Raw genomic sequence first — 24,558 nt, 5'->3', positions numbered from 1 at the left:
TTTATTATACGTTATTATAAGTATAAATGAACGTGATTTTCGAGCTTTGCTATATTTCAATGATAGGAAAAATAACTGTAATGAAGAAATTCTATTGATTGACTTATAGATGTAAGGAAAATTTTTGAATATTTTTTCAAAACTTTTACCAGTCTATATCTAGTTACCAATGAATATTTTATTGACAATAAATTATAATATGTAGTAATATATTTTAACTGTCATAAATTTTTTTCATTTTTACATAGCATTTCATTTGATCGTACTTGTCTTTTAAATAGTTTTTTCTATTTAATAAATTTTATTACAATTTAATATTTTATTTTTTGTGTCCGTAATTTTGATCCACCAATTTTTATGTTTCGATTTTATTTTTGTATAGCGATTCCCTAAATCTTTAAAAATAACTAGACAATAAATATTCCATTTCTAAAAAAAAGAGATCTTAAAAGGTTAACGATACTTGTCGGCGCGGCCGTAGCTATCTGAATAATCATACTGATGAAAGTGATGAATATCATTAAAATGCATGTTCTTGAAAAGTGAACGTTTTGAAAGCTTGCCAGGGTACGTATCGCCTCGTCGCGCCGTGTATATGCGTGTATAGAAGCAGAAACGGGAATATAGTCGCACGGTATGGATATATGAATAGCAAGGGGAAATGCATTCGGTCTTTCCCGATGAACAATAGTTATTTTGTGGTAAGCGTGTGCGGTGAGGAGATACCGTTTCGGACAGACACCGGCGCGCATACATGAGCGCAACGTTTTCGAAATCTCGTCGGTTAGGTAACTACAATAATAACATCGTTGCTTTGACGAGCGCGGAAAATGGTAAATTTGCATACGCATTCTGTTGAGAACATGTGAGTAGCGCGGAGCGATGCGAACGCAGTTGAGTTTCTGCGAATGTCTGCCTACATCGTCGATGCTTTCACTTGATGGCTGCCTGATAATGACGATCCTTGGAAATGGAATCGAATCGAATTGGAATACACTATATGATGGAGAATTTTGTTTCTGTTTTCTCGCGTAGGTGGTACTACAATAGGAATCAGAGGGAGGAACCGATCGAGGAATCGTCAGGCCATTACGTGGTGCGTGACGGCTCCTTGATTATCCAGAGCGTCGAGGAGAGTGACGCAGGCTCTTACATGTGCACTGCCAGCAATTCTGAAGGCAGCGAAACTTTGGAGATCAGACTAACAGTGTCTGCACCACTGAGTGTTCACGTACAACCGGCGATACAGACAGTTGATCTGGGGAAATCCGCCTATCTGGTAATCAATCATTGTCAACATCGATTTATCCGAAAATAAATAATACTTGTTTAATGTAGGAATAAGTTGAACAAAGAAAGAGAAGAATGATATTTCGAGGGATTTCTAATATCATGAAGGATAGAAAAATAAATAAATATTATAAGCTGATATTTAGATGCCATTCTTATTTCAAGATTTTAATTTTTCGACTTTCATGCTAATTTTCCAAACTAAAAAAAATAAGTTCTCAAGTCAGACGAGCGATGACACTAAAAAATTTTCTATAAAATAGGAAATTTATAATGTTAACAATTATATTAAAATTTAGTAAATAAACAAATTAATGCGTAAATATAATCAAATTCATTATTTTTATTTATATAGGAAAGCTATAATTATAAAACAAATAACAATACAATTATTGTAGTTCTTGTATAATACTTGTTTTTGTACAACTCTAAAAATAACATAAATTTTATTAAATTGATATTAATTTTTTTTAATTTTAATTAAAAATGAAAGAGAGAGAGAGAGAGAGAGAGAGAGAGAGAGAGAGAGAGAGAGAGAAAGAGAGAGAGCTTTTCAAAGTAGTTATATATTAATATTCTCAAGAGAGGTGAATGACTCGCTCCAAATAAATAAATTGTATCTCTTTAAAAATTATATATGTACATAAAGCATTTATTTTGTCTCAAACAAAAGCTTAGAACTTAAAAATTAATTAGAAAAATCCACAAAAGTTATCAAAATTTTAGCAAAATTATTCTTTAAAGATTTTATTATATTTTTGAAGCGAACAGCTCGCTTCGTCAAGAAATCGAAAAGTTAAATAAATATTTTAAAATACGATTTTCTAGTTAGTTTATAACAACTTAACTATATTTAAGACGTTGCAAAATATAAGAACTGACTTAATATTTTATAGAATCTCGAGAATCTTACTTTAGAGATCAATTTAGATAATCTATAATTCAAATTAAATTTTCGAAATCCATTTATAATAAGGAAATGTAATTCCATTTATAATTTTTGGCCATGCATTTTAATGTATATATTCATTTTAGTTTAATACATTTATCATATTCCGATAAATGAATTGATAAGATATCCGTCTCAGAAAATCGATAGCATGTTCAAATCTGGACTAATGTAATATTTTTCATAAATTCTTTGCTTTAAATTTTTTATTTTAAGATGGTTATTATTGATAATCAATGTGGTTTGTAATATTATCTCTAGCAGTTTCAATTTACGATTGCATTTCAAGTTCAATAAACTGAATCAGCACGCAATTTATAGGAAAATATATTTGAAAATTTACATATATGAATATTATGAAGCATCAAAGTTGAATATAGGATTTTTTTCTCTGAATTGTATTATTCACTTATCGATTTAATTTTAATTTTAATTACTTAATTTTCGACTATTATTATTTTTTATACATGTTTTTATTCATTTTATTTATGGTGGTTAAACTGTTTCTCTTATATAGATAATTAATGAAATGATAGAACGTCCGAAGTTTTTATCTTGCATCTAAGTTTAAGGATATAAGAATGTCTGACAGATCGCTTATAAATATCGGACACTTCAATTACTGTTATGAATATTTACCGCGACGTTTTCAGTCATGTATAAATACTGTAAAGCGCTGTCGATGACGCGGGAAATGAATCTGTACGTGCCGGAAATTAATGCCAGTCGTAGTGTGAGGTGTGTGATTCGAATATATTTTCAGGAATATAGAGATCTGATTTTTCTCAAGAAGCTCATGGTTTGCGGATTCGAGACGAGACGATATTCTCCTTCGTTTCCGCACGCCGGGCGAGATCGCCGGGCAAGTCCTTTCTTGATTCTCATCAGTTTCTTCCGTCTAAACTCCTTTGCAGACGTGCACCGCAAGTGGATTTCCGCAAGCGGCACTCTATTGGCTGAAGGATGGCCAGCCATTGAGAACGGGTGCCCGGGTAAGGACGGTCTCCAGCGAGCGTATTTCCGTGACGTCGGTCGCGAGAGAAGACCGCGGCATGTACCAGTGCTTCGTGCGGAACGAGTACGAAATGGCTCAAGGAATTGCGGAATTACGCTTAGGAGGTAAGACATTCTGACATCGTTCTAGATATACAATAGTATATGTCGCGACATCTTAATGTTTGGACAAGCTCAAGATAATCGTCATACCATTATCCGGAGACTCGAAAATCTTAGAATTGTTGTAAGATTGGCTGATCTCTCTCTCGGTGACAAATTAAATATAATTAACATATTCGACCGTAAATAGTTTAAAACTGAATTATATTCTAAAATGTCTATATATTATTATTTACAAAATTGTTACGCGGAAAAAAGTTTGTTGAAATGAAAATTCAACTGAATACAGTAGTCTGAAAATTTAGCTTATAGATAGAGATCTAGAAATAATTTTGTTGGATCATTAAAATAATTATGTAGAACACTCTAGATGGTTATTAGAATGTCAAAACTTTTCATCATATTGCTTGCATAATTCATTCACTGTTAAGTCTGTAATGTCAAATTTAATCTAATTTAAGTCGCCACTGCTCCTATTTAATGTATCGTTATTTTATACTAAAAGAATAGTTAAATTTGACATTATATGGTGTCAATTTGAAACTATATAGTATCAAATATGTATATGTATGTGTATTGAATAATGTATGTTTATATATAAATTAATAGATTGAACAATATATACTTGAGCATTCTATATAATTACTTTGACAAAATTATTTTCATATCTGTATCTAGTTCAATTTTTAGATATTTTAGTAAAACCGTGCAAATCAACAAATTCATAAAATAGTATACAATAACTATTATAATGATCGAGGCATTTTCAACAACTTTTCTCGTCCCTAAATCAAATTATTCTTATCGCGATAACACATCTTATACATAGTTTATTGTTTAATTATTTATAAGTATTTATATCTTATTAACGCTACGATTATTTATCGATCTGAATAAAAAAAAAGCCTTTGTTTATCTAGCAATCGATAACGTTTTGCCGTTAATACTGTAGAATTCTTTCTCTATACGATTCACCATTCGCGTGCCATTTTATCGTAACGCATTTTCAACAACTTTTCTCGTCCCTAAATCAAATTATTCTTATCGCGGTAACACATCTTATACATAGTTTATTGTTTAATTATTTATAAGTATTTATATCTTATTAACGTTACGATTATTTATCGATCTGAATAAAAAAAGCCTTTGTTTATCTAACAATCGATAACGTTTTGCCGTTAATACTGTAGAATTCTTTCTCTATACGATTCACCATTCGCGTGCCATTTTATCGTAACGCATTTTCCATCAGGAAGTAGCACGACTTCCCTACGTGCTATTTTTGTGGGGAAGTGCCCTCATCTTTCTTCCGATTGTGCTTTACGGAGCGTGTTCCCATCTGTGGAACGATAATCGTGATCTCGGTTTCGATTAACTCCGGTTGAGTTTCGTTTGCAGCAACAGCAGCAAAGTTACGCCAAATCGCATTACCTTCAACAATAATTATTTTCCGTTATCTAGCACACTAATTCTTATTTTATTTTAGAATTATTATATATAAATGTAATAGAATATTATACAGAATATTGTAATAGAATATTGTATTTAATAGAATATTTAACGATATATTTACGATAGTTGTTATCATCATTGCTGATCGGAAATGTTGTTTAACAGCAGATCGAGAATGCATTTAACAATTCTCGCTCGCACGTTTATTACGGGGAAAAAAGAGAGTTCGGACGAACGATCGCGTGTTTGGCGAACTTGATCAGAAACTTGGTTTGCTCGCGGTTTGAAAATGTTGGTTAACGGCTGCGGAACTCGGTACATGTGCAGAACAGGACTGCCTGTTTGCGCAGCGTTCCCTCCGTAACGTATTTTCCATCGGCTGGTCGTTTCGCCGCGGGATACGTGCCATTTTTGTACGAAAATGGCCTCGTTTGCTCTCCCGCTTGCAAACCCCCGATGTGAGACCTTCACCGTCGCGCATCAATGTCCGATGGACAACCGCACGACTCGCGAATTTACCCTGGAATATAATAAAAGCGATTTACGATAGGTTTCACCGATAACATCGCAGCCAAGCATTGGACGGATCACACGGTAACATATGACACGTGGAACATGTCCGGTAACTTAGAGCGCGATGTGTTTCATGTGAAAAAACTCTCCCTCTGAAATTCCCTCCGGAATTTTTCGCCAAAAACCACAGTACGATTTCGGCACGTTTATCGGCTTATTCATATTTAAATTATTCTGTTATTGCTGTTGAAATTCCATTATATTAATAATTACCAGTCGACATCAGCTAAAAATAATGTAATATCAATGATATAATTTTGCATTCACGACAACATAGATGTAACATAACACATGGTGCTATATAACATTACATTAGTGAGTGAGAAAAATTCTAACATTGATATTATGTTACTTTTAGTAGACGTTGACTGAGATATAGAGATTACATTTTTAATTAAATGTTTAACGACACTTGTTGGTATTTTTATTCGCAAGACGGTATTATTTTTCAATTAGATTTCGAGATATAATTCCAAAGGTAGTCCTTCCAGAGCTTTGAGTTTTTATTTTATACTGCTTCCACCTCGGGAGGAGAATATTGCTGCTGGCAAGGAAAAGCGTGCTAAGTTTCGTGCCGTTCTTACGAGCGATTTGTACATTTCTGGAAGTTCGTACGAGCTTTCGCGGCCATTAACCTTTATACGGCCGGCATTTGGTAACTTTTATGACCTTTGAAAGTTTAAATTTTCTTTCAAAATCGCTTATAGCTCACGCTCAGCTACCGTTCCCTCGTCGGAAACAAGCGTACCGATCTTGGACGCCGTGTACAGTTTGTTTCTTCCTCCGATGTAATCCGAGTTCGGATATCACGCGCGAGCTAAAACTACTTTCCTTCTTCCTTCTTATCCTGGTTTTCTCTTAGTTATCGAGTAATTTTACCACTAAATTTCTCTTCGGACAAAAAGTATCCGATAAAATATTATAGTATTCTATTAGAATTAAGTTTTCAGACATGTTAAACTAACATAATTAACGGGAACTCTATAAATAGAATATAAAGATAAAGTTAGAAGTACAAGAATTATTAAAATTAGCTAAAACCGATTAGCATATCTAATATCTTAAAAAAAAAAGAAACGAATTCTATAATATTCCTTGATATGAAAGAGAAAAATAACATATATAATGTCAAGAAATGCAGGAAAAGTTTCTATAACACAATAATATCATACAAAGTACGTATACTGCATATGTGATGTTTTCTTTATTTCTGTACGAAATTGTTTTCTTTATTTCAGACATGTATAAATTTTAAATATATATTTACGCTTATTTTTATATTTTTATTTTTATATTTTCGTACAAATTTATACACAATCATTTTTTAAAAATAAATATAATTTTTTAAATCATTGTTCGTTTAATCAGGAACCAATGACAAGGACGTAGTGATTATTGGTCTTTCTTTTGGTTTTGTTTGTTTTTTGTTTTATTTACTTTTCATTATTTTTGTTTTTATTCTATATTTTTTATATTTTTATTTATTTTTTTGTTTTATTGATTATATATAAAACTGTATATAAAACGCATTAAAAAATCAATGTATATACGTATATGTAATAATTTATATCTATTTGATCGTACAGAAATATAAGAAAAAATAAATACAAACATTTTTTTTTAAGTTTTTCTGTATATTATATCTTTTAAAAAATATACTTAAAGAATATACAAAATAAATAAAAATATTAGAAATAAAATAATAAATAATTAAAAATGTTAAAATCAAAATAACATGAATAATAACAGAAATAAAAAATGGAGCCAGTAATCACATATGTCTTTGTTATTGGTCTTACAAAGATTGATTTAAAAAGTTATTTATTAAAAATAACTGTTGTGTATAAATGTGTTGTGTATATGTATGTAAAATGCATCTGGAAACGAGTATAAATGTGTTATAATTTACTTAAGTCTGGTTCTATAGAATGCTTTCCAACGATATACACAATTTAACACAGTGAATCATCAACTTTGTTATTTGTTATCAATGTTAAACAAAGATGAAATGATCACTGTGTTACACTGTGTTATACTGTGGTTCTTGCTGGAGAGCATTAATAATATCTCGTATTCTGTATGTACTTTGTATAATGTATAATGTTTTTCACATTTTTCTGCACTTTCTAGCACTATAAATGTTATTTTTCTCTTTTACATACATAGAGTGTTAAGAAACACTGGATTAATTTTTTGTTCATCAACATCCAGATATTTATTAATAATTGGATTCGTTAGAAGATAACAAAAAATGATGCAGGACGACAACGCAGCGAGATCTTTTTTTTTACGACGGAAAAATATTTTATCATCGAAATTACGTCATGAAGAATAGTTGCGCACTAATTTCTACATTACGTCAACAAAATATCATGTAATCGCTATTCATACCTATAGTAATGAAGCCCGTCGTTCCGGTTACGACGACGGATAGAAAATTAGTAATTTACGTCGTCCAAGTTCAGAGCCGGGTGCCTATTACCTTGTCATTAGGATTCTTCCCGTCTCCATGATTTCTAAGCTGTAGGGGTATAGAGTGTACATTAGGTTGGGATCGCCCGCAGCACGATAGGATAGTTAGTACCTACTACCTCTGGATTTGCATACGCTAACGAGATTCCTGCGGTTTTGCCGATGCTTTGCATGCTAGCCGCGCGCGATTTCGCGGAGCAACGCGACCGACTACGTCTATTTATTATGCGTCATAGATACGTCGGGGTATGAAAGCCGGTCCGTGGGAACATCTCGGCGAATTTGCGAATTTTGCCGGCGGTCCCTGACCCTGGATGGAATTACGCGAACGTGATATCTTGTCTGTTATGATTATGGCATTCTCCCGTTTCGTCAGAGAGGAAAAGAGAGAAAGATTTACTTTGCCGCACTTGGAAAACGTATAACCTCAGAAAAATATATCGCTCATGTAAATCATTCTTTATCGTGCCGTTTATCCGAAATGGTCATTGGCATTTCGCGTAAACTTCAATCTGGAATATGACCTCGTTGCGTTCCAGCATAATTTTTGTTGCCAACCGTTGCTTGACCGTTTTGATGGCCTGGAAACATTACTGCGTTTCGGCAATAATGTTTCCTGAAATTTAGAGAAAACAAGTGGCGGCTCGACGCTAACTAATATTCATTAGAGCGTAAGCAAATCATATCAATCTTCATAATTACACGTACTCGGGAAAATATTTTTTTTTTTTAATATTTTATTATTTTGGACACGATATTATAGAAAGCGTAACAAGAACTGTGTGCAAACGCTATGCAAAACAGAGACACATTATTCGCAAAATTGTACCTGATACGCGATAAATTATATCTGATACATGATAATATTATTTAATAATCGTTCATCGAGACAATGCTCAAAATGCAATGTTTTTCTCTACTGTTGACTCCTACAGATATAGGGAAGTGAATTTGTGTTTTAATGCTATCGAGTTTTTATTTATACAAGTCTTTATTTATACAACGAGAGAGATTTTTATCCGCAATAATGTATTTCATGATATTCATGTAATAAGGCGCGCCGCGATCTTTAATTTACGAATCTTGAGAAACATGGTAATCTGAAATTTCCTCTCGCCAAGAGTGCCAGAATAGCGGGGAATAATCAGTCAACCTAATTGATAATTTACAAATGGCGGCTCCGCGTAGTCTTTTAATTACACGAGCGAACTGCCGAGCCTCCGATACTTGCTCCGGTGAGTTTCAACTTTTAACTATCGAGTTAACTCGCGTTAAATAAATAGTACGCCTTTTTCCCCACCTTTCGCGCGTTTTCTTGAATAGAAATCGTAATAATTCCTACAGAATGAAATCTTACAGTAATATTTTAATAGCGCGCGATATTAGAAAAATTACAACAATATTGTACAATATCGAAATTATAATATTTGATTGGAAATATTGCAACAATATTGTGAGATATTGTAACATCAATATTTTGTAGAAAATATTGTAATATATTGCTGCAATATTATAATTCAATAGATAAGTATGCGACCCCGCTACAAGATGGATTCACTTCTCTCTTCAAAAAGAAAACGCCCAGAAATTCTATAAGAAATATACAAATCGAATTGACGAGTCTCTTAGAGGTTTCCAAACTCTTTCCGGTGTGCTTTCTGGGCTCCCTGTTTTTGAAACGTAATTTTGTTGCATGTATTTTGAAAAGTGATGCTAATCAATAATATTTTAACGATAAAAATTTATTATTTATTGAAATATTGTATAATCTGCTGCAATGTTTTATGAAATATTGCAATCTTTTAAAGTAATATTGCTGTAATATTTCGCGCTAAATAAGTAAAGGGAGAGAAAATATGTTACGTCTTTGCCCAAATTATATTGCATCTCTCAATTTGTACCAGCATAAAAGCGCGTTCTGAAATAAATATTCCTTATCATAGATATTCATCAATATCGATATCAATATTGCCAACGGCGATGAAGGGATTCCTTCTTTCGGATGAATACGAAAACTTTTGGTAAAGTTAACATTATCTCACAGCCACCAGTATGTATCCGTGCCGCAAAGTTTACGAATTTATCATTTTAGGAAACTGAGAAATGAGAAGAATTTTGCGTGTGCCGCAAAATGGCGGTTTTATCTGTTTATTTCATTACATTGATCGCTATCTATCATAATTTTTTTGCTGTTTACGAATTAACAATGTAATGATATTGTTTTCTCATTTCTGACATTATTGATAAGATATCATCCGTTATTGGGTTTTCTGTTTCTATCCAAACGATTTGTAGATAACTCCGCGGATCGACGGGATATTGCAACGACAATTGGCACAGTTTTTTATTTGGATTATTTTTAAATGGCTTTCAGTCGACGGGAGATATCGTCAGGTCGCGAACTTAAATTCGTGATGGTTCGCTTTCACATTCGACAATCGATTTGAACGTTCGTATAAAAGAGAGGAGCAAAAAAAAAGAGTGTAGAAATGTATGGTGGCGGCTATAACGCGGTGCGTTAGACACGGGGAAAAGGCGGAAGTACATTTGATAGGTTACAAAGGATAGGATTTGGCAACTTTGGGGTATGCGTAATCTCTGGCCGTAACGTCTGTTAACAGAGATCGCGCCACAGCTGGTCTACAGGTTTATCGAACAGACAATGCAGCCTGGTCCATCGGTTTCTCTGAAATGCAGCGCCGCGGGTAATCCCACGCCGCAAATTTCCTGGCTGCTAGATGGATTTCCGCTTCCACAAAACGACAGGCTCCTGATTGGCCAATATGTGACCGTGTACGGGGACGTAATATCCCACGTTAATATCACGACTGTAAAGCCCGAAGACGGCGGCGAGTACGAATGCATTGCCAGCAGCCGCGCTGGCGAAGCGAGGCACTCGGCGAGGCTCAATATCTACGGTGAGTCAATGCGAAAGTCAAAAGTCAGCAAATACGTTTTTCCGTAATTAAAATGCTGCAGAAAGCCATAATTATGACTTTGGTTGACAGTTGAACTCGATTACTTATTTATCACGAAACAAACGTTATTCCAGTTCTGTATCATTAAATATTAAACTTGCAGTTTGATCAAATCCAAAGGTGTCAGAATTGTCCTTTTTCGCTCGGCGATATTAAAAATCTGTTTTATCTATTTTTATTTTTTACTCGGCTCTGTCTCCCTGGAATCGAGAGAACAGTGAACTAGATTTCCTGCTGGAAATTTATAACTTTATGCTGTTTCGCGTGGCTGCAGCGTAACGAGCTTTACTGCTTTCTAATCTCAGGACTGCCATACGTCAGACCGATGTCGCCCGTTTCAGCGGTCGCGGGGAAGCAACTATATATCAAGTGTCCTGTAGCCGGTTATCCTATCGAATCGATAGTGTGGGAAAAAGGTAAGCATCGTGCGTCATTTCTGTTAATCCCCGACCGAATAACGGGGAGTTTTCCCGTTTATTCAATATTGCGGTGAAAGATACGTTGAAGTCTGTCATTGATCTCCTGCATTGATTGATCTGCATTCTCTTTCATAACAAGTATACCATGTGCAGTTAACTACTAGTATACACTATTAAATGTGTGTATTATTAAATTCATAATGTCAGATTATATTTGGATTATTTTTCATCATATCTATAAGTCGCTACTGCTTCTATCTAATAATCGTTAATTTAACAAAGACGATAATATATTAAATTTGTCAAATTTAATATATCTTAAATTGAGTTAAATTGTGTTAAATAATTTAACTCAAGAAGATATATTAAATTTTATTCAAATTTAGTTTATTATTTGCTAAGTACATACGTTATGAATGATGTATTTTGAATCTAACAGAAATGGATTGATTTACACAGATTTTGTCACAGATGGAAGTTAAAATAAAATATTATTTAACTCATGAGGTTATTGCTCCTTTGATGCTAACAGTATATCATGTCAAATTGCACCCAATTTGAAATATTTTTAACTATTTCTATAGATTACCATTATTTCTATCCAATGTCGTTAATTTGACTAAAACAATTTAAATTGAATTACTTAACTCAAGAAATGTATTAAATTTGATTTAAATTTAGTTTATTATTTAGCTAAACCGGAATTGTTCCTCATAAATTTTGATGGGTTTTATTACAGAGCAGTGATGCGCAATCTTTTTAAGGGTTATTTTTAGAGGACTATTTTCAGAAAGAGATAAAATCTTGCTCACCGCATAATGTTCATTTCGTTTTGCATAAAATAGAAAATATGATTTTTTACTATGAGTCGCACAAGTTGCGACAGGCTGACAGGTTGTGCATCACTATTGTAGAGCATCAAAAAATATTATATCCATTTTTTTATCTTCTTATTTCGAGGTTTAGGAGTCGAAAACAACCTCTCGAAAATAACGTATTTTTACATTTTCAGCGAATATCTTCAAAACTATGAGGTATTATACATGAAAAAATACTTTATACAAAAGTTTTGTGACATTTTATATTCTTAATAATAACACCTTCATATTCTTTTTATATCAAATTTTTAAATTTATCTGACTATCCTTAAGAATTGTTCCAACCCTTAAACCTTGAGATAAGCAGATTAAAAAATATGAGTTTAACATTTTTTTTTGATGCTCTATATTCAAAGCCTATCAAAATCGATGAGGAACAGCGTTGATGTTCTCTTGTAATTGCGTATGTTAATATGGATATCGTTTATTTTGAAACTAAGCAATTCAGACACAGAAATGGATTAATTTACATTTTGATACACATGGAGGTTAAAAACAACAAAATGTTAATTAATTCAAGGGATTGGGTTGATCCTATCTAACAGACTAGTTTATTGAATTTATGTTGCGTGTTTTATTATATGTTTGCAAATTAATTTATGCGGCTAAGGATCGATTCGAAAATGTGAAATATTTACGTCTCACAGAATCAAGTATCGTTATTGGATATTTCAAAAAAATATTTTCGAATGCGAGAACTACCCTTTAATCGATGCCGAAACGTTGTTATCAGGGGACATAAAACTGCCTACCAACATGAGACAAAGAGTCGCCAACGGCACGCTGTTTATCGATACTGTACAACGCAGCGCCGACGAAGGCACATACACATGCACTGCCAGAAACAAACATAATTTCACGTCGCATCGCTCGGTTGAAGTACGTGTTCTAGGTAAGCAAACGTAGCCAACAGTTCTGCATAATTCCTCGCGATATTGAGCACCGGAATTTAAAGTGTTCATAAAATTAGCATTTGAAAATGAAGAGATTACTTTACGCGCGGGAGCGCGCACTCGCGAAATGAAATGATATATCGTTTCTTTGTGGATATATCGTTCCGAAGTGGAGGAAAAAGATATTTCGCGGTCTTGCTACCGAGATAATAATTTCTTACGACAATACTTTTAATGCGATTATATTGTTATATTTAATTGGCACAATTTTTACAGTACGATAACTTCATTACCTAATGGCGTACACAGGTAAAAGGTATAATACCTCTTCTATAAAGATACACAGTTTGTTTTAAATTAACGGTTAAATAAACGGTTAACGGTCCGCAAAAAATTTATTAAAAAAAATCTGCACTGTTAAATTTACCATTTATACATATTAATTTCAAATTGAGTTATTTTTAATACGTCTTAATTTATAACTATAAAAAATGGAGTTAAACAATTTATATAACTGAAGGAAATGTATTAAATTTGATTCAAATTTAGCTTATTATTTATTAAGCGCACATATTAACATGAATGTTGTTTATTTTGAAGTTAATCACAGAAATGGGTTGATTTATATTTCTATTTATTGAAATTAAATATACAAAATATTATTAAAAGAATTAGATTACTATTCTTTTTTAATAAGCTAACAATGTGATAATAACTATCAAATGTTGAATAAGATTTCAATCAAATTGGTTAGTATTACAAATTTTTTGTTAATATTACATAATAAAAAGTAATTTACTTCTCTAAATATTTAGTAAGTATATTACCAAGTGTAATAATATAATCAATTGTTTTGTAATAATTATTAAATATTTAGAAAAGTGGAATTATTTTTGCTTGTACATTTGATCGAAATTATTTTACTTGCATTTAATAGCAAATTATTAGATTCTTTTTTTCAGTGCAGTAAGTTTTACATGAAGATTTAGTAAAAATTTTCGCTCGAAAAATCTATCATTTTTGCAATTTGCCTCCGCAATATCGAAGCGCGATTATATCACAGGCACACGTTAATATACATTCTCTTTGTCGAACATATTAACTATCCATTGCCTGGCGCCCCATCCGACTGTATTAATTGCAGCCCGTTTATATATAACGTGTGCGGCATGCAACGTTTGACGCGCGTTGCCGATTTTATCTTTACATAATGTTTCTATTAGGTTCATCAACCTAACTCTATATAGAGCGTTGTTTGACGTTGGGCAGGATTAATTAGTACGGGACAACATCGACCCGAGTCTTTGGTTTATCGCATTGCACATCGTCCCTCGGAATACATGGGTGCTTTTCGCACGAGAATTCTATCGATCCTATTGATCGTATATGCACGCGTCACCCGAATGTGAGTCGCGCGAAAATTAGGATAGAGAATTTTGCATTGCTGAAGGAATATATTTCGACAAAATTTTTTTTTCACGTTGGACAATTACAGAGTAACGTATTTAATTTTTTCGGTTTTGATTTTGATTGACTATTTCATTTCTACATCGCTCGACAATTACATCGTATAATTTGATGAAAAAAACGAGAAAAAGGAAGGATGTATAATGTTTAGATTCTGTTGAAATGCGATGGCACTGTGCAATTTTCAGCTCCGTCTCGCCCTGGATTTGGAAGCTTTCCTGAAATCGTATGGGATTTTTTCTGATGAGGAGAACAATTTTATATGTATATACATTTATTTTATTGTGATGCAAAACGCGCGTATTGCGCACGTTCATACATAAAATGACGTATAACGTTCCGGAAATCGCGCTGAAACTGAACTATTTTCGATTAGCTGTATTTTTGCTTAATGTTTAATATTTAATTTTGAACATATATTAAATGTTTCGGTAAAACACTCGAGCTAAAGCACGATTGAAATCATCACGTTACATATGCGGGACTTGTTTGAAATGAAATTAAACACATTATTTTTGTGCGAGAATGGAAAACAAGTGTCATTTTTCTTAGCTGTGGCCCGCAGCGCTTTTCGTAAAGCTGCCTCTATATAATTCGCAAATCATAAAATGTAGTTCGCAAAAACGCAGACGCGGAATATTACGTATTATTACGTATTATTACCGTACACAAGATACCGTACGCATAGGTGTAAATCAATCGCACGCAATGAATTGAATTGATTGAACAGCGTTGACATTTTAAAGTATTAACATTTCAATTTAAGTCAGATTAGAGAAATTTATTATCTGAACACTTTACGAAAATTTACAAAAAAGATAGCTTTTTGCTGATAAATGAGCAAATACAAAATTCATTCTCGCTATTCTTTACTGTTTTTGTATTGTTCAATACAATCGTCACAGTGCAGAAGTTAAAGTAACGATCCAGATTACATAGGGTGCATTTCATTTAGTAATACAAGTCGACACAAATATCTTTTTATTTTTGTTACTCTCTGAATGTCAAGAAAGATAAAGTAATGTATCGACTTGTGTCACTAAATAGTAACAGAAAGTACCCATAAATCATTATTCGGAAAAGGTAGATTTTTTTTGCGTTTGCGTTTACGCACTACATTTTGGAATTTGCGAATTATGTAGCTTTCAGGTGAACGCGCGATTTCCGGCGACATTCGCGTGATACGCGTGCCAGGCGTACGCCACGCGTGCTGAAGACGTGTCCGGAAATGACCTATGCACAGAGCACAGCACCTCACTGCATCGCTCAAGCATTCCTCCTTTGCACGCGCTCGCCTAAACTGCTCTGTTCTACTCCACAATATTTTTATGTACTCGTGTACTTATGTACATAAAAATCCAGCTGCCACGTATATACGTAACGTATTGTACATAAGACAGACGACGCGACGTACTACGTGCAGTTGTTGCACAGGGTATTACCGCAAAACATTTTTCGATCGTAATGTCTCCCCTGTACGTGTACATATAATGGGGGATACGCGCGACTTTTTTTTCCTGATGTTATGTAGTAAGAGTTCTATATTAAATTCGTAATACCCCGTGATGCGTGAAACAGTGTATAGAATTAAATAATAGATATTTAATAAATAATAATCCCCATGGTGATTGCAGGATATGTCAATTTTGCCGACGATAAAACATTGACTATACAATGTGTAAATAGCTATCTATGTTGAATGCAGGATTGGGGAATAACGCGTTACTTGTAACGCCGTTACTGTTACCATTTTTTTTTTCTTTTTTCAGTAACAATCGTTACTTTTTTTATATCTGGAATAGAAACGAACGTTCGGTCATTATTTTTACAATTACTTTAGTTCTCTATTATCTTTATATCTATTCTGTAGATTGTATTATTTTTTATCAAATAGAAATATTCTATTTAAATAGAAGTTAATATTAAAAAATATTTATACTTAAGTTGATTCTGATAAGTCACTGCCAATATTGAAAATAATTATAGTAGTAAACACATGTCTAATATGAATTGTAAATTCTTTTTCAATAACTGGCAGAATATTAGAATATATTCTTAACAAATTAATATTTAAAAACCATGTTTGATAAAAATTTTTGATAAAATTTAGTTTGTAAATTACAATCTAAAGGTAAATTGTATTAACAATTAAAAAATGTTAATATAAAGAATTAGAAGATGTTTTTTAAAATAATAATATAAAGAAATGCTTGTAGAGACTAGTTTAAAATTTTAATATTGATTATTTATATATTTAATATTGATTATTTATACATTGCAATTTTTTTAAATACCTTATTTTAATATTATAAAAAGAAAATCATTATTTTCTAATAATGTATTACTTGTAAAACTTAGTAACGAATAACGATAACGCATTATTTTTATTAAAGTAACGTTTTCTAGTTGAATGTTTCCTTCGAATTTCTGTGTTCCCGATCTACCAAAATTTTCAAACACGTTTGTTCAATGCGTGTACACAAAGTTTGTTTCGTTCTAAATACGGAGTTTACCGCGGAGATTGCGTCGGCAAACTGAATATTCTGTTGAAAATCACCGACGCGATTGCCTTTCATTAAAATTGCACACGTTCTTTCTCTCAATCCGCTGTCGATCTATAAACGTAACGAAGCAATGCCCTAAGAGCATCTCACGTCATGATATCGGATACGTCTGTTTAATTTGCGTTATTTGCATGAGAAATATTCGTTTGTCAACGAAAAATGTTGTATATGATACGTGATTTACAAAATTTTAAAATTAAAAAGCAAGAAAATCACATATCATTTTCACAAAATATTTCTCTCAATGTAAAATCCGTTTGCGACGAGAGAAATACGATGAATAAAAAATTTGCAATCATGCGTGAAATCGAAACGACGGGAAGTCTCGAAATCGAAATAATTGCAATCCTCATTTTTCGAGACTTCCCGTCGTTTCGACTTCACGCATGATTGCAAATTTTTTATTCATTTCGTATTTCTCTCGACGAGTGTTCTCTCACTTCCTCATTGCGATGCGCGAAATCTTGATTTCCGCCGTCAAGACCAAGTCAAGTCGAAGCCGCGAAGAGGGAGGATCGATTAATCTCATCACATCTCAGCGCATCGAATCTCGGATTGGTTTCTGTTGGTTTCTGACGTATGCCGTATCGGACGCGGAGTTGCTCTCCTCCTTCCCCGAACGACCCAAACCCTGCCACGTAACACGTTGCTGCTGGAATCGCGCCGCTCTGAAAAATTGCTTTCCGTTCGAAGGCGCATCTGGCAGGAGCGCGGAGCAACGATTACGACCGTTTATTCTCCCCCACAAGCCCACAACCGTGAGCGAACCGACCGAATCAATCCCATCCCTGATGATATTCCCAAGTCCCGACTAGCGACTACAACATCGTGATTCTCTAGTGATCTGAACTGCTTTGATGGAATGCCACCTTGTCTGTATTGTTCTTTCAGTGCCACCTAAAATCACGCCTTTCAGTTTTGCTCGCGATTTAAACGTAGGGGACCGTACTAGCGTACAGTGCGTAGTCGTGACCGGCGACCTACCACTGACATTCACGTGGCTCAAAGATAACGTCCCGATAGAGACGGTCAGGACGTTGCCGTCGTCGCAGGATGCGGGCAGCCGCGGTCGGTCGCCGGCCGGTCCTGGGATGGACGCGATCGACGCGATGATTAACGGGGGCCCCAAGCTAAGGGGCCCTGCCACCATGACCGCCTCCGGCCCCGGGCATGACGAAGCGTCCTCCTCGTCCCAGAGAAAGAGCATTACCATCGGGATACATGACGCTTTTACCAGCGCCCTGAGCATTAGCACGATCGCACCCGCGCACAATGGCACGTACACCTGTCGCGTGACCAATGGCGCTGCAACCGTCGCTCACTCTGCACTCCTTCACGTCAACGGTAAACGCACACCGTTGGTGTAATAGACTGACCGACGACCGTGTTCCGGAATCGGTACTTGGCACGGTTACGGCGATCATTTGGGTCTTTTTCTCTTGTTTCTCTCTCTCTCTCTCTCTCTCTCTCTTTCTCTCTCTCTCTCTCTCTTTATCTCTTTTTCTTTCTTTCTTTCTTTCTTTCCTCTTTTCGTCACGATCGAGAGACGCGTGCCCGCAACTCTCAACGCCAAATACACCGGCATCGTATTTCGGAACACGGAACACCCGGTCGGCGCTCATCGGGATGCCAACGACGACGTCGGAGGACGTGGAAGACTCGGATGAATTCGCGCCACGTCTTGCGGAATAAGATCGCGTCGGCGACGTGCGAGAGCGGATTATCATTGAGATTCGCGAGCTGAGGCTCGATCGTGATGGGACCGGACTGGCAATTTTCCAGTTCGTTGGCTGGTATAACGGCGATGGAAAGTAACTGATTGATCGGCACGTAGGGAAACACCAGTGCCGCCGGCCATCGTTTGTGCTCTCCTCGACGCGACGGCTCTGCTGGGCTCTGCTGGGCTCTGCACCGCGACGATCGATCAATCAGCGCGTCCGACCTCGCGCGATGCGTACCGTAATCAATTTTGTTTTACTTCAAGAATAAAAAGAGCAACGTCTAAATCGCTATTGGTTTCTGGGGCGTAATTCTGCGAAAGAGAATTACGCCCTTCGCACGAGGCGTGTCGTGATTCGTTACATCGCCATCGTCGCGAGAGAGAAGCCTCATCGTTGTTCGCCGACTGTTTGAGCGCCGACTGCATTCCGGCTCGTCCACAATGATTTTCGATCATTGAGATTTAAGATCATTCGACGTGACCGTGTGTGTGTTTCTGCTACACGCAATCCAAACTGCACGCGTATCCAACTCGCCGGATCGGTATTTTCGAAGAGGACTTGGAAGGAGAAAAAAGAAAAGAATAAAGCACTGCCGCGAAAAAAACTATAATATCCGATTCGGCGTGTTGCCAGCTTTTTCTCAGATTACTTTCGATTTTGAATCGTTCTCTCTTTCTTTCATTCTTTCTCGTCCTGCACGCGGTTCTCTTTGCACGCCCATCTGCACGCTTTGATCGAGTTTTCCTGCAACCACTATCGATACTACCTATATGTGTATTATACGTACTGTATATAATCTTGGCAATGTCTTTAGCTCTCCCTTTCCTACGTATTAGCGTTATGCGAGCGGCCCAAAGTACTTGTCCAACTCACATTCGTTTTTCTCAATGTCATGAATTTTTTATTAGAAATCAAGTATCGACAATAAAAGCTTTGGAAATATATTTTAATATAATAAAGAAACGCGTTTTTTATGTAAATACTGGGCAATTAAATACTTATTGTTTATTTTAAGTGTTACATCAGTGTTTTTAATACTTAAAATAAGTAATTAATCTTAATCGGTATTTTGAGTTCAGATATTTTCTTCAACTAAGTTGTGAAAAATTGTTTACAACAAATGTTTTTCACAACATTACACATACATAATTCATTGTGTCTTGAATTTTGACTTTTAAAAAGTTTTTTGATTAATTTTAAGCACAAAGATATGTTAATTTAAAGTACATTGGACTCGCGAATAGTTAAGAAAATTTCGGAGCAAATACCGACTATGGTTAATCACCTTCCAGTATTAAATTTCTATAAGGGAAAACGAATGCGAAATTATATAAACACATTATTGAAAACTAGGGCATTTTTGACGTTTGGTTGCTTGTATATTCCTATTTATTATAGTATCTATTTACAATTAAACATCCCGACTGCGACATCGAGAGATCGTACAGAATATGGAAACCGCATGCAAGAAACGAGATTTTTCTTTAACGAAGTCGAGATCTCGATGTCGCAGCGAGACCGTAAAATTCTCGTACTGGTTTTCCTATTCGCACAGGTGTATGCATCGTCCAGCATTGGTATTCAAGAGACACGAGTAATGTTTTGACTGAATATATTACATTTGTCCATTTCTCCTAGTACTCCACACGTATATATTCACGGAAATCGCTGTTAACGATATATTTCTGCGATATCCTGTAGGAAACGTATTTTATACATTTCGTATTTTCGTTCCTTTTTTTTTTACGAATGACTCATACACTCTGTTACTCCATTACTGTGTTGTATGGTATCACATTTTGAGCGTTTTAATAACGAAGTCATCATTTTATTAAAGTAGCAGAGTTTTAATAATATGTTTAAGTTCAAGGTATATCATATATATATATATATATATATATATATATATGTATATATACTTTGTGTAACGTCATTTTCACCATCACTATATTGTTACGATATTATTATGGAGATATTTGTAGTGATATTTGTAAGGGGCATTCGACGCGACAGATCTCTGAGAAATTTTTGATATATATAATTCTTCTGCATGCATGAGTTTCTATCAAAGAGAAAAAAAAGAAAAAAAGTAGAAAAGTACTACCTGAAATCAAATCACGAACGATTGCATCATTTCGCGATACAGAGATCTGTCGTGGTCCTTAGATCTAATTCCACATTTGAAATTTCGTCTATTGATAAGGGCTCTCGGTAAGTAAGTCTGCGATACGTAACCGAGAAAGAAGAATATATATCTTCGAAGGAGAAAATGTGTGCAAGTGTCTCATGCCGGATGAGCGGTCGTTATGGCGCATCTCGCCAGGCCAGGATCGCGGTTCAAGCGGCTCCACGTACGCACGACTTGCGTGAGAAATCTATTTTCAAAAAGGGAGAAACGGAGTCAGGTGCCTCTCGATCGCCAAGTTTCCACGCACCGCGACATTCGCGCGAAACAAATTTATTACGTCAAGTTTCCCCTCCCCGCGCGGGGGAGGTAGGGTGAGAAAGGAGGTGCGGGCTTATTTCCAACTTCGCGGTCTCCTCATAAAGACACATCGGCCGACATTAACAGTTATGCTCGCTCGTAAATGTTCATTTCCCAAGTTACATCGCTACGCCCGCGTTATACTCTCGGCGGACGCGTTACGTACGTAACGTCGCCCGATATTTATGGCCATGCCACAATTTTCCGCGGACCTTCCTGCACGCACGCGGTACGCGGTGCGAGAAACCGTCGCGCGTCGCGTTGCACTTGTTCTTCCCGTGCGGGTGAGGGGTGGGGGGGGGGAGAGGGGAAATTACGCGGCAGAATGGGATCGGAATAAATGGTGGGTGAGTTTATCGAGTTTCCGTGATGTTACTGCCGGGGATTACTCCTACACGCGTCCTTACGGGTCGTCGTGTTATCGTCATCGAGCTGGAGGAATAAACCAACGCGACGTTGCGTAAGATACACATACAAGCCGCATGATTTTGCCCCCGTTATTTCGACGAAATCTCATCTAATCGAATTGTGCTGCGATGTGTTAACAGGTAAAATATTATTTAGCCAATACGACGAAAAATAAGGGAGGATGACTTACGGTTGTTACATATATGGTCCCACTTATGGTAACGTTGCATGCATTCTCGTGTCCCCCTTTTTCGTAAATTGCAAATCAATTGTGCGTGTGCACAAGACACGTATCCGAAAGATGCAAAATCGTCGATCGATGACGCGGTAAAACGCCAGGCAGCGCAAGACCAGAGGTGCATACTCTCCATTATCATGTCACAACGTAACGTTTATAGTTCCGCCGCGGATCTCGCCATTTTTTTTCGGAGACGGTGTGATGGAAGGGCAGCGGACACAGCTTATGTGTACGACGAGCCAGGGTGATCAGCCGTTCAACATCACGTGGTTGATGGACGAGAAACCAATTCAGGTCGGACTGAGCGACGGTGGTACATCGGTGTCGTCGGTCCAGACCGTCGCTGCCGCCGCCGCCGCCGCCGTCGCCGCCTTTTCCATCCCTCGTTCGCTGCCACCACCTTCTCCCCCTGCTCCTCCTCCCTCCATCGCCACTATCCCCCCCGCCGCCGCCGCCGCCGCTGCCGCCGCCGCCGCCGCTACCGTCGAAACCAGCAACGGCATACAGATAAGCGACTATCCGCCGTTTTCCAGCATCCTGACGATAAATAGCGTCAGCGCTAGCCACAGCGGCAACTACACGTGTCAGATCAGCAACGTCGCTGGCCTGGCCGAGCACTCGACCAGCCTCTCAGTCGCTGGTTGGTGTCCCGAGAAAAACTGACGTAGTCGTAAGAAAACTGTGTACATAAAACGTCCACAAATAAGAACCTTCCTTTTTCGCTATTTCCCCATCTTTCTCTCTATTTTTCTGTTTATTTATCTCTCTATCTATCGACCTACCTATCTATCAATCTATCTCTCCTTTTTTCTCTCTCTTTCTCTCTTTTTTTTTCTCGCACCTTTGTCCCACTTTTCTTGTGTATAGGTGTGTATACGCGTGTATGTATACACATATACATATTGTGTGTATATACATATATATATATATATATATATACACACACAAGGCAGATATACAGTTCGTATCACAGCGCAGAATTCGAAGAAACGTCGAGCAAGATTCGGTTTTCGTTTTTTTATTTAATCCGTTCCTGTGTTCCGGGTTACTCGGACGACTTTTCCGAGCCGTTGATGACATCCCTCGAGAAGGGACTGCGATACGAGTCCCTGTTCGCCGGATCGTAATCTTATATGTTAGTATCTGATTTCGCCAATTTAAAACATCATTCTTCGTTTCTCTGAAAAAAATTCTCCTTTGGTAGCGTAAGTTGGATGAATCTTAAAAATTTATTTCACTTTTGCCAGTACAAAAAGTAAAGTTTTATCAGTAATGAAATATTTATAAGAGTCTTAAGCCATTTGAAATTGCGTGTAAAGCTTAAAATGTATAAAGATCGATTCATATTAAGAATACATTTTTATAAAAAAAAAATATTTAAAATTCTCGATATAGGTACAATCAGGGATATATTTCAATATACTTTATTTAGGTATACACAGATATTTTAAAACAGGATAGCTATTTCAACAGAATATTTCAAACTATGGTTCACATTTCGTGCTCACAATAATAGTATTAATTGTGAGCGACATAATAGAATACAACTTTGTTGGGATTATTATTATTATTCGTTTATTTTAGAAAGAAAATGTTTAATATACACGAGAAACAAAAAATAATTCTATTTAAATTTATCAAACTTAATCATCTGTCTTTTTATAAAGTAAAACAGTTAAAGAAAAACAGTCAATTGGTTACCGATCGCAATGCGATATCCAGAATAACTTTGAGGATTAATTTATGGGTATATATGTTAATGGGTTTCGCCGGATTTAGTTCTTAGCGATCTCACACTCGCTAGAGAGCAATATATTATTCATTTCTATCCATTTCGATACTCAAATTCTATAGGATATCAAAAGATTCGTATATTTCGTATGTTATACGGCTTCACATATTACGTAATGGCGCCTGTTCCTAATGCGTATAAAATACGACGAGATCGCTAGGTTTTCGACATCTGAAAGCCATTAAAGATTTTCCAGCGACTGTCGTGCGGCAAAGGAATTTCTTCAAAGCGAAATACGATCCCTTAACCTCGACAGAAGTTATACGCGCGTAACAAATTGGAGGACGAATGTGCTACAATTTTTCAAGAATAAACATCAAAGGAGTAAGTAACAATGGTAATTGGCTATTCCATAAAATAATAAAAAGAATTAAAATTAATGATTTAATTTGACGTCGCAATTGTGAATCTTTAACAAATTTCGAGGTAAAATAATATAAAGCAATAAATTAACAGATAAAATTTTAAACATCCTGCCAGTATCGATGTGAATCTTTTTACAATCGAATTTCTCGGTCTATTATGCTTATATGTTCTTTGAAAGTACTGCAGTCATATTATAGGGTACACACCAGACTTTCGTAATATTTGCCAAATGGAACGTAAGTTCCACGTTCCATGTCCTTTCGAGTTCACTTTGTGTTCATCGTGCAACGGAGTATATACCAAGTGCAGTATACTGCACTTTTCAGTTTCATGGTACTGTAATACCTTTGCCGCCACGGCTTACGATCAGCACATACGTATGTATATCTTCGCACATACGTATGTATATCCGTTTCAGCGCGATCTTACATGCACTGATATTTTTCGTATTATTTCGATTTGATCGCGTTATATATACATAGATATATATATATATA

General features: G+C 35.8%; 1 protein-coding gene across 1 annotated transcript in view; it reads left to right on the top strand.

Moving 5' to 3' along the window:
• LOC108689885 (Down syndrome cell adhesion molecule-like protein Dscam2) overlaps window positions 1–24,558 on the top strand; it is a 93,370-nt gene that overhangs the window by 45,794 nt on the left and 23,018 nt on the right. Inside the window, exons 7-12 of the mRNA XM_018196840.1 lie at window positions 1,036–1,279; window positions 3,154–3,358; window positions 10,474–10,770; window positions 11,136–11,246; window positions 12,861–13,019; window positions 17,943–18,395. Of these exons, the coding sequence (XP_018052329.1) occupies window positions 1,036–1,279; window positions 3,154–3,358; window positions 10,474–10,770; window positions 11,136–11,246; window positions 12,861–13,019; window positions 17,943–18,395 (1,469 nt within the window). The remainder of the gene's footprint in view (window positions 1–1,035; window positions 1,280–3,153; window positions 3,359–10,473; window positions 10,771–11,135; window positions 11,247–12,860; window positions 13,020–17,942; window positions 18,396–24,558) is intronic.

Source organism: Atta colombica, unplaced genomic scaffold (genome assembly GCF_001594045.1).
Source record: "Atta colombica isolate Treedump-2 unplaced genomic scaffold, Acol1.0 scaffold281, whole genome shotgun sequence".
NCBI lineage: Eukaryota > Metazoa > Arthropoda > Insecta > Hymenoptera > Formicidae > Atta > Atta colombica.
Note: the sequence above shows the minus strand (reverse complement) of the source record. Positions and strands in the feature narration are given on the sequence as shown.